This window comes from Vigna unguiculata, chromosome 6 (genome assembly GCF_004118075.2).
Source record: "Vigna unguiculata cultivar IT97K-499-35 chromosome 6, ASM411807v1, whole genome shotgun sequence".
In the NCBI taxonomy this organism is placed as follows: domain Eukaryota; kingdom Viridiplantae; phylum Streptophyta; class Magnoliopsida; order Fabales; family Fabaceae; genus Vigna; species Vigna unguiculata.
This window is the reverse complement of record NC_040284.1, coordinates 28,854,761-28,867,205: the sequence shown is the minus strand read 5'-3', so window position 1 is coordinate 28,867,205 and position 12,445 is coordinate 28,854,761. Positions and strand designations below refer to the sequence as shown.

General features: G+C 30.6%; 1 protein-coding gene across 1 annotated transcript; it reads right to left on the bottom strand.

The window, feature by feature from the left end:
* Positions 1-5,557: 5,557 nt before the first annotated feature.
* On the bottom strand, positions 5,558-7,432 carry LOC114187278 (adenylate isopentenyltransferase 5, chloroplastic-like). The gene is made up of 2 exons (XM_028075480.1): positions 7,167-7,432; positions 5,558-6,910 (listed from the first exon to the last, which is right to left on the bottom strand). The coding sequence occupies exon 2, from the start codon at positions 6,894-6,896 to the stop codon at positions 5,910-5,912; it is 987 nt and encodes a 328-aa protein (XP_027931281.1). The 5' UTR covers positions 6,897-6,910; positions 7,167-7,432; the 3' UTR covers positions 5,558-5,909.
* Positions 7,433-12,445: the final 5,013 nt, after the last annotated feature.

The following is a 12,445-nucleotide window of genomic DNA, read 5'->3' as shown; positions in this document are numbered from 1 at the left end:
CCCTGAAAGTCCCTTTTATAGAACAAACAGCTTTTGTATTCTTCATGTTGTTGTTGTTTTTTAAAATGTATTTACAGTTATTATCAATTTTGCAGAAGCGAACCACAACGTGGTGGTTTTGAACTTTTAAACTAAAGTATATTATTATCATTTATGTTACTAATACTACTACTTTTTTAACAACAAATGAGCCTACTTAGTGTGACGTTTATTATTCTAAGAATTAAACTATGTATGTTGATGCTAGATGTAAAGTGTTGCACATAGAGACAAAATTGGTGGGATTGTTGTTTTTTTCAATATATATTTATTATGTTACATTTAATAAGTTTTACATCACTACATCACTTACGAGATTTAGGAGTTGAAGTCAAACGCAGTTTAAATTCCTCCATTTTTTAACACGCTCTTGTTACTGACTTGGGTGGGTCGACAACAATATTGTTGTTAAATTTTGTATTTTTTTAATTATCAAAAGCACATATATTAATAGGAAAAAACTGAGTTACATCTACATATATACAACAATAACCAAAAAAATAAAATAAAATACTACGATTTTCCTGTACCATTATTCACATGGAGCAGTATCTCACCACCCATATAAAAGCAAAGATATATAAGTCCAAACAAAAAGCAAACCCTTCATGACTTTGATTTAAATACAAAACTTAAACATGCTATTAATCAATGATAAATTGATATTAATTTAAAAAAATTATATATAAATTGTTATATATTAACAATGATATATTGTTAAATTTACCTAACCAACCTTATTATTTTAAATTGTTAGTAGAGACCGAACATATGACATTTTCTTCTCTTCTTTTTCATTTAATAACTGAGTTACCTTATCACTCTCATACAATATTTATTAATGTATTATAGTTTTTATAGTATTTATTAATGATTTGTATTACTAACTAAGAGTAGTTATTTTAATGTATGTATTTCCGATGTAATACGTTTTTTCACTTTTCTCTGTTCATAATTAGACTTTTGAATCTCTCTCTTTTTCAGACACCAGTTCTATAAAAACTCATTACATATATAAAAAAAAAACCCTCAAATAACTACCCATTAGGCAATAATTGAGGATTACTCTTTTAATTTATCAAACTTTATTTTGTCTCTCTTTGTAATGTCTTCCAAATAGGTTGTCATAAGGAATACTTATTTCATGCACCGTATATTTATATATACTTTTATATTCTATTTAAAGCATTAATGTATATATATATATACTAGTGTAAACACAGGCGCTATCGCGCCTGCGTGTACGCATTTTTCGAATTATATTTATAATTGATGATATTGTAATGTTATTAAGTTAATGAACAAAATAAAAGTATATTTATAAAAATTAAAGTGAAATATATGGAGAAAATATGAAAAAAATAATTGTTGATGAATAGTATGAGAAAAAAGAAAAAGGAGATAAATAAATAGTTTTATAAAAACTTGTAAAATTAACCATTAATTTTTAAAAATTTAATAAATAATTAAATTGTAAAGGGTAAAATTGGAATTATGAAATGTGGACACAAAAGAGGGAATCCCCTTTATATATAGTTATAGATATATATATATATATATATATATATATATATATATATATATATATATATATATTTATATATGAGAAGGATCTATAATGTCAAACTGAAGTTGAATTTATGTTTAAAAAAATAAATTTAAAATAATACATGACTTTTTAAAAATAACTAAAAAAAAAAGAAACCAAGTCATCATCAAGTGAACTTTTTTTCTTAAATAAAATTTATAGTACTTTTTAAAAAAATAAAAAGATATCACCCTAAGAAACTTTAAATAGCTTATATAGTTACTTTTTTTTTCGAAATGATATATAGTACAATGAGGCTTCTTAGAAGTTCCTTTCGGAACACTATGTCGGGTTGGCATAGGACAAAGGCGCCATAACATTTATTATACGATGAAGTTTCAGCGTTTTTCATGAACAGTAGAAAAATATATTGTGTCCTCTTGTGTATACTGAAATATGATTGCAATCACATGGATAGCGACTGATGGAGACTCTGTATTATGATTACATTATAGCCTTTGATTTTTATGCAGTGGAATGCCGTAAAAGTGTGATATATGGCTACGATATACACAAGTTCACTTCAACATATATACTTGTATACGCACCATAGAAATGCGAAACAACTCACTCGTCGATAATTCCGAGACAAATGGGATTTTTGGATATCCTATCTCAATCAAGCTTTAACTTTGTTATTTTGTGATCACTCCGGATAAGAGGACAAAATAAAAAACAACAACAACAACAACGGAGGGAGAAGGAGGACAAATTCATAGTACTCTCTTTTGTTTACCCTTCGTGGCTACCATTTTGTACCGTGTCGAACTCATGACCTGCAAAAAGATATATTCTATTTATCCATGCATATATTGCTTTCTGTTATTATGAAAAAAGTGCAATGGAACTGATTACTATACAAGATATATGCATATAGAATGGCTCGTCTATAATTACCAAGATTCATTCATTCCCCATTTTTTGATTCTTTAATAATGTCTTACTTCATTAGTCCTTTTGTGATGACAGATGGCAGAGATGAGCATGCATGAAAGCTGTAGGGCAGAAGTGTTTATATATCTTCTTTCTCCTTCATCTTTTACTTTGCTGATTCCCATCAAGCATCTTTCAAATCTGGGAGCACACTTGTTAAACACTAATTATTCTTCCCAAACAGAACGTGTATGCATGCATGTCAAAACTTTACTTTATTCATGCTCAACTTACTCGCATTCTATACAACACAAAACTTGAAAAAACACAAGTTATGTATTGTTAGGGTTTTTTGACGTTTATGGTTTGTCATATACACGTATGAAGGATATTGTTTGTCATTAAGTGGCTGGAAAATGATATTGGTTAATGCACCAAACCCTAGACAAGAAAAATACATTATCGATATCATATGATGCAGCACTAAAATGCAGGGTCGTCAGCATAGTTGTTCAGAAGAGTGACATATTCATAAGTTTTTAAAATCTCTGGTAATATACAATAAGAAGGTTGTTGGTGTATGGATAATATATTTTACATTTGGTTAATGATATTTTGAATTGACGTGAATATAGAGAAGTAATGATCGATCCACCGAGGGTTGTAAGAAACCCCCGTTGGCTGCGATGTTATATTGATTATATATACTACAACTTGTGTGCACTGCAGCATTTACAAATGTCAGGCAGAAGAAGTGTTATATAGTAACCTTATAAATTGATAATGATATCTATTAATTAAAATATAGATAATTTGATAGTGATGAAAGGCCTATAAATCACTTTCATACAGTTACTGAACTGATAAGAACTGATACTATACTTTTATATTATAACCTTTGGAAAATATATATTCTATGCATGCTTGATGTGGACCAAGATGCTCGTGGAAGCGTTGGAAAATCATTACTCATACTGTCTCTTTTCCCTTTTCTTTTTATATGGGATGCAAAGCCAAGACTTTACTAAAGGTGATTTTGACCATACAATTGAATTGTTAAACATATAAATATGTAACGTTTTCCTTTTGTCTAAATTTTCAAGGATTTCCCTGATATAGTACTAGCAAATTTTTTGTGAAATTCTCCATACTCCAAAGGGGAGGTAGGGGAATTAAAAGCAAAAGTGCTTAAGAACAAAGGATGTGTGTATATATATATATTTTAAATATGCCCTTAATATGGGTCCACTTTAACTTTTAAAATATGGGGTGGTGAGTGGGAGTATAAAGGCAAGCTGTGTGTTATATATTGGTTGGAATCATGTGAGATGAAGAAGACATAGAGGTTATTCAAGGGCATTGCCCCCACCTTTTTATTTTCTAACCTTTTGTCTCTTTTTCTAGATTCCCAATAAACACTTAGCATAAGAATATGGTGGGTAATTGTTTGCTTAATTTTTTACTACCCAGAAAGTAGTGTTTGAGCAGTTAAGGTTTAATATTATATATAAAAAAACATGATAACTATGGAAATAAACGTGAATAATTAGATATTGGAGAGAGGAATTGTATGCCGCATTGAAAAGTTTAGTATCTATCTATCAACTTTAGAGGAATATTGTAGCCATGATTAGTTGAAAATGGTGAACACATCATGGCGTTGATCTGTGTATTAAGAAGAAGTAGGTTGAGTTGAATGAATGAAATGATGTGTTGGTGTTTGTTGAACTGGGGTTGGGGTTCCTCACCCGCTGGATCTTGAATAGACGGTGATTGAGAATTCATTAATTTATGTGAGTGAATGAATAATATTAATAATAATATAGTGGAGTACATGTTACGATGACTTTTTGATGGTGGGCTTAGCCAAGTCCAACACCAAATCCAATCCAAAGGGCCGTAATGAAAAGACGAAAAGGCCATTCTCTTGTCTGGCCCCCACCACCGGTAGTGGGGCATGGGACTTATACTCCCATTCTCATCACACATCAATCACTAACTGTGATCAAATTCAACCTTTTAAATTGGACCCACCAAATACCCCTACTTTCAAATCCATCATGCTCGCCCAGGCGCACCACAAACTATCAGTACGGAACACCACCAAAAAGTAAATAAGAATAAAACCCATTCATCTTTCATCTTCTTTCATCCTAGTTTACACTTACCCCACAACCCATCAACTCCAAACCGTTTTTCACACATCCCAATAATGCTTCTCCTCTATACTACGCACGCAGCTACTTCACACACTCCAACGTTCACCACAACATCATGGCTTTAGATTAAAACACCCATGTTTAAGAATGTAGCAAAAAACTTTTCCCCGTCGTCTTTCACTTCATTCACTTACTTAACTTCCTTCACAGTCAATGTGAACTCTGAACTCTCTCACTCAGTGCCTTCCATCTCTTACTGTATGCTTCACTTATTCTCTTCCCTCCTTCTTCCAACAATATCGATCCCGGGATTAAAACAAAACCTGTTTCTCACCTTAAAATTTGTTTTAAAACTGTTTTCTCTTGAATGTCACACACAGTCAACTGTTTCAAAAACCACTAGTACTATTACAGAATCGGAGCTACTGTCACCAGCTAGAAACAAGATTTGAATGCAGAAAAGATAGCGCAACTTGCTAGTGTTTTCGTTCAGGCTATATACTACGACAGAATCGATAGGTACACTTCGTCAACTGTTTCTTGTCATGCTGCGTACACTTTTCAACAAAAATTTACTATCAACTAGCTAGACACAACAGAAGTAGAAAAAAGAAGATTTGTTATGCATTCTTTTTTTTTTTTAACGTTGATAGTGACAGCAGCTTATCGCCCTAGCTAGCTTCAAATGTTATTTTTTTCTTCAGATTTTTTCCTAATGATTATTATTAATCACAGCGGCAGTGGCTGGCACAATATGTATGCAGTAAGAAGATCATAGTTTATGCGCCAAAATAAAAAATAAAATTCCGTCACATCAGTATCTAATTTAACAAGCATTTCCCGAGTGCAGCGGTTACACTGTAGGTCCACAACGTTAGCCAACAAAGCTAGGATCGTATATGCTATTCTCCATTAACAACATATTTAATTAATTTATACAGAATACACTTAAGTATTCTTGATACTGATGTAACCCTAAAGATTAAAGAACCCTCCAAATAAAGAAATACATTCATATTTCAATATAACCTGTCATGAAGTTAAACAGAATATATATTATATTATATATATTATATTATATATATATATATTTTTATATTCATATATATATATAGTAAAACATTTTCTACTACCAATGACATGACCTGAAATATATATATAAATAAAAAAGATATGGAATGCCACAGTGTGAAGCATGCGCCAATGGTGAGGCCTTTTGTGTATAGATTCTCTGGCCCTACTTCCTCCCCCTAATGGGTTGCTGCCATTGCTACCGACGGCGCAGAAACAGCTGCAATTACGTCTTTCGGGGACACGATTCCGGCGGGGACGTGCGTTTTCTTTTCCTCGAAAAGGAACTTGTGGAGGACGACCAAGCTCTTGGCGAGCACGTGGTCGTGCCAGGCGTCGGGGGAGCCGAGGAAAACCTCTGTGGCGTCGAGGCGGTGCATGTTCCGTTTCCACAACCCGTGGAGGCGGTGAATCTTTTGAATCTGGCGGTTGGCGAGCGTGCAGTTGTTGATCTTGATCCTGGCAATGGCAGCCTCCAGAAGTCTCTTTGTGGTTGTGTGGTCCTCGGTCCCAGAAGCTTCGGCGCGTAGGAAATCGTGGAATTCGGGCACCCCAATGGCCCTTCGGATCCCTCTGGTGTAATCGGCGCGGGGATCGAAGAAGTCGCGAACCTCGTTGACTTGACCGGCGTCGATCATGCGGTCCACACGTGCCTGAAGAGAGGAATGGAGCACGGGGAGAGAGACGTCAACCCAGAGGAAACAACACTGGTACCTTAACCTAAACTCGGCGTGGTGATTGACGAGCGTGTCCAAGTAAGAATTGGAGCCTCCAGCAATGATGGGTAAGCCATTCCTTTCCACAATGGAATCGATTGCGGAAGTGGCGTGGCGACAGAAGTCGCTGGCGGTGAAATTTATATTAGGGTCAACAGTGCCAAGCAAGTGATGTGGGACCCCGCCACACTCTTCTTCGGTGACCTTGTTCGTGGTGATGTCGAGGCCCTTGTACACTTGCATTTTGTCGGAGTTCACTATCTCCGCTGGTTGGAAGTGTTTTGCCACGTCGACGGCCAACTTCGTCTTGCCGGTACCCGTGGCCCCCATTATCACTACCACCTTGTCCTTATTCCGATGATGAAACAACGACTCCATCGTTAGCCCCTTTTGGAAACTTACTAGGGGCAGCTCTTGCTTGCAGGCACAGGCTGATATTGAGATCTTCATTTTTTAACCACAACCTGCAACAGTTGACAAAACCTTTCCTTCTTAATTCACTTCCACCTCATACTACCATTAATTTATAAACAAAATTCATTTTCAATTTAATCCACCACCAAATGGATAACTAACACAATTAAATTTATATCTTTGAGAAACAGAGTGGCTAAAGCAGGGGATAAGCAAAGTAACGAAGGGTATATAGTAAAAGGGGAAAAAATTAAAAATTACAGTAACCCAGATGAAATTTAGATGGACCACGGCAAGAGCACGTACCGTCAGTGTCAAAGACGCGGCGAGCGGTGGCAAAAAAAAAAAGGGTATAAAGGAGTAGTGTTGTGCACAGAGGTTTGGTTGTTGAAGAAGGAGGAGGAAGAGTAGTTTGTGTGTGGTGAATATGAAATGGTGTGGGAAGAATAGGAGGGTGGTGTTGTGTGAAAGGGGTTGAATAGAATTAGAATAGAAGGTTTTGTTTGGATGGATGGATGGATTAGTGAGTGGATTTTCTGGCATGAGAAACGAAGACACTGGTATTTATAACTTATAGAAGAGGCCCACATCGGGGCTTCGCATGAAAAGTTGAAGACCTTGGTATTTCAACAAATTAAAGTAATGAAAGAAGATAAGAAGTTAATAAGTCGTAAAAGGAACACGTAAGGAGCACTATTAGTATTAGTTTTAGTGTTAGTGTTATGCGTGAACTAAACTAACACTCACTCCTGGTCCACAGGGGAGGACCCAACCAAAAAGTGTCTGCGCCTCTCATCCAGTTTTCTCCAAAAAGGAAAAACAAATCACATCTTTATTTGTTCATTTCTCACACAACAAATTTTCATTTTTCTTTACAAATTAACATTATTCACTTTTTTTTAATTCTTTAATGCCTCATATTGCTCTCCATATTCATCAAAAATTTTAAACAATATTTTTCCTTCGTATATCACACCTGATATCACATTCTTACTCATTTTATATCTCACTCATCTTTCTTAATTTTACTTTAACAAAAATATTTTTTCAACTCATATTTATATTTTTAATAGCTTTTTCTATTTTTTTAAATTTTGAGCTTCACAACCATAAACTTTTTTTCAACTCATTTATACCGTTAACTGTTTCTGATTAAGTCTACGTTGGATTTTACCACCACACAACGGATATATCGAAGTTCTGATGCCATTATTATTATTTTCTTTACTAAAATAAATTCAAAAGATTTATTATTTCTAATATATAATTTGTCCCGATGAAAAACTATCTAAAAACTAAACATTTATATATATCACTTAACTTTTTTTTACTTCTATCCGTGAAATCCTTCCGAGCTACACATTACAACAGAATGTCATCCATGATTAAGGACGAGGGATGTTTATAGATAACAGATATGAGTATCTTTTTTATATTTGTAAAGTTAATGAGACGAGTACGAATATCATAATATCCATATCCGTAGATATTTGTATCTATTATATATATTTGTTAAGAATTTAAGTCTAAATCTAAGTCTAAGTCCCACTTTGATTAGAAATGAGAGAGTGAAGCACTATAAAAGGATAAAGACCCATAAATTCATTGTCTTAAGGTTTTAGGTTGAAAGTGGTGTCAATATCTTATATGGTTGGACTTTAGGTCTTATTGATATTGTATCTTCCTAGTAAAATCCCCTTTGTAGATCTAACAATACTCTCTCGTTTAAATTAAGAAAATATGATTAAACTTCAATACATTAATTTTTAATGAATTATGTTTTATCAATTGGTTTTAAAAAATCTTAATTTCTTTATAAACAGTCATTCAACATTATTTAAATAGGTTATTTGTATTTTATTTGAGATTTATAAATGTTATGCATTATATTTCTATTTGAATTTATAGTTAAAATATGTTGTTAATTAATATTTAATTTTTTTTTGTAAATACTTGCGGGTACCGTGAATATTAAAAAAAGATGTGAATACTTACATGACAAATACTCGCATGTATATGGATATAGATACATATGCTGAATGAATATTTATCTAACAAGTAAAGCACAAAAGAGTTATTATTACCCACGTCTTATTCACATTCCTAGAAATTCAAAAATTTGAGCTAATATACATTAATATTTTCTCAAGAGAAACCATCGTGAAGTCATCAAACATAAATCATAGATAAAACCTGATAGGAAAAATATTAGTTCACACAGTAACTATCATTTAACAACTTTATGTATACTAAATGGACAAAAGTAAAAATTTTGTATTTTTAAAGTAAAAAAGAAACTAAAAAATAGTTAAATAATGTTAAATGGGGATAAAAAAAAAATGATGTCTAACATTGTTCAACCGGATATTGTGATAATTTTAACCAGTTCACGGGTCAAACAAGATATCAAAATTTTCCGATTATTCATAACTTAAAATTTTCACGTATTTTATTTTAGATTAATAGTTTGTTTAAATATTTTGTTTTTACACTTCATTTATAACTTTGAATATATTTTTTATTTCTTCATTATATTATAACACACGATATAATTTTATAATTAATTTTTCTCATTTTATTTGTCCTTAATTATTTATTAATACCACTATTTCTTTATATATATATATATATATATATATATATATATATATATATTTAACCTAGAATTTTAGTATCTAAATTTAATTTTTTTGAATAATTAATGTATTAAAGATCTTAGTAATAAATCTTGATTTTCTAAATTTTAACCTATTATTTTCTAAATATCCTCATATTAGTTAATACTAATTTCTCAGAATTTTTTTATATTTTATTTTATTTTCCACCCATTATAAGTAAACCCTATTATCAATCATTTAAAGTGTCTACTAAGAAAAATATATTGACATGACGTCAGGGAGGTAAAAAGTTTAACTTGATTTACATTTTGGTAAACCAAAATTGTTGTTTAACTCATGAATTAAATATGTATAATTCAATTTAATTCACATTTATAAAATTAAATATTTTCTAATTTAATCCGACTCAAATTTGTAATAAACTGAATTAACTTACGCACTTAATTCGTTTTAACATGTCTATATGCTGCTGCTAAGAGTATTAGGTTTCATTTAAAAAGTACAAAAAAAGAGTATAAGTTATTAGTTTTTGAGTGTATTTGACACTTTTTATACAATTAATCATTTGATAGATTATATACAACACCGAATAGGGAAATAATGAAATAAAATATTTTAGTTCTCAAATTAATTTTGTTTTTCTTTTGGCTATGCAGAGTAAATTCAGTTCCCTTTCCTTATTCATTTTGCTTACTGTATTTGAATTGATTTGATTTAAAAAAAACATGGAAATTTAATTCACAAGTATTTCGTTGCAAGAAAAAAGAATGCGATTGTAAATTTTTTACATACTAAAATGCATTTCAACTACGGTCAAAAAAGCCAAATATTCAAAATACAATCTATAATCATATTAATTATAATTAATTTTTTATTTCAAATTCAAATTTATACTTTTTATATTTTAAATTTAATCAAGTTAACTGAATTTAAATGAAATACCTTTTTAGATCTTTAAAATTTTGAAATTAATTTTCATCCTGAAATTTGTGTGATCAAGATAATTCTTTTATTAATCTAGATTGGGATAATTTTACGGATCGAGATGTTATCGGATTAACCTTAAATGGATATTTTGAATTAGTTTCATTTGAAATGCAATCAATTTGGTTAATAAGAAAATAATCTATTATATATATATATATATATATATATATATATATATATATATATATGATAGAAAAGAAGAAAATAAATTAAAATCACCAAACACTCATATCCTAAAGAAAACAACTAAAATGTATTACATATAATAGTCTTGATTTTAATGTTAATTTTATCTAAATTAAATAGATATAGATGTGATATAATTTATTTTAAAAGTAGATTAAAGATATCAACATCCTTTATACGTAATTAAATGAATATATGTATTTTATTGAATTTAAATTTTAGAGTGGATAGTCAGATAATAGGAAATTCAAATTAACCCAATAGAAGCAATTGAATTAATTATGCTGAATTAACTGGATCCCACAATCAAAACAATATTCTCAAACACTTAAGTAATGAATATACTTGAATTGTGGCTTATATCATGTTTACAACAATTTTTTCCCGCAATATTAGCTGGTGTTTCAACATTACTTTACAGTTATGTTTTATTAAGTTGATTTTTGACATGACAATATATTCTCGTTGACTATTTGATCACAAGTTTTCCTATTTTTTTATTGGAATAATTGCTCAAAAGTATATTTCAGCCAAGCAATTAATTTCACAAATACCAAGTCTATTAAACTCTATAGCATTAGAACTTACTGAGAAGTATATAATAGATTTTATCCCAGTGACTAAAATTTGGTTAATCGAGTGTTTAATTAATATACTATTGGATTACTAGTGTTTTAATAAAAATGAAGTAGAACTATGGCTACTTTATTTTAATTGTCATTTGAAATTAAAAGTCGATATAAAAAACAGAGTAATTATAATTGACAAATCGCACATACATGCATGAGGGAGATAGATGGCTATCATGTGGATTTATGAAATAAAATTATAAATTAAAAACCCTACGACAAATTGTGCACATTTAGTTCACGGTGTGTTTAATTGGATTTGATAGAATTTTTATTTCATGGTCATTTTTAATATTTGAATATAATGGTTCGGTATGATCTAAAGTGTTAATAAATGAATCAAATTAGTTTCATCGATGTGGGCTCTTTTGCACAGCAAACTAATGTTTTTAATCTAAGATAGAGCTTTGGTAGTTATGAATCTACTATTAACACAAATTTTATGAATAATTTGCCTATATTATGAATTAGTCTCATAAATATATTCAAATCATCAAATTCTCCCTTAATATATATTTCAAACAAGAATACCAGCATTTCTCTTCAACAACCATATTTCTTTTGTATTTAGAAATGAAATAATGGGCTGAGATATAAAAAAAGGTAAAAATGGAGAAGAAAATAAATAAAGATAAAGGTATGCATGGATGTAAATTGTCAAAAGTAAAACAAAAATTAGTAAAGAAAATCTATGAAAGTGGTGACTCAAATTGTTACAACCAATTTATCAGTTTTCTTCTTTACGGTGTTATCAGAATGTTTAAATTATATCTACAAATCATCACCACTATTTTACATTAGTTTGAATAGTTAAAGTACAAATTTATAAGAAACAAATACATTAATGAAGTAAATGAACTTTCCACATTAGGCCATGTGTGCCAATTCTTTTTGTGTTTTGTAGCATCTATTATAAATAAATAACTCCTCTCTCAATCTAGTTTTAGTTATTGTCTCATTCGTACTTTTCTCGATGTCTTTTCTGTCTCAATCATGTTCTTTTATCTTGGTATACTTCTATTGATCTTTAGTAATAATTTCTTTTGATCCTCTCCTTAATCTTACTCGTTTTGGTACATCCCTCGTTTACTTCATCATTTCACTTCCTTCGATCTCCTTGTGTCAATTTGCTTCTTTATTCCTTTGTTTCAATTAACTTCTCGAT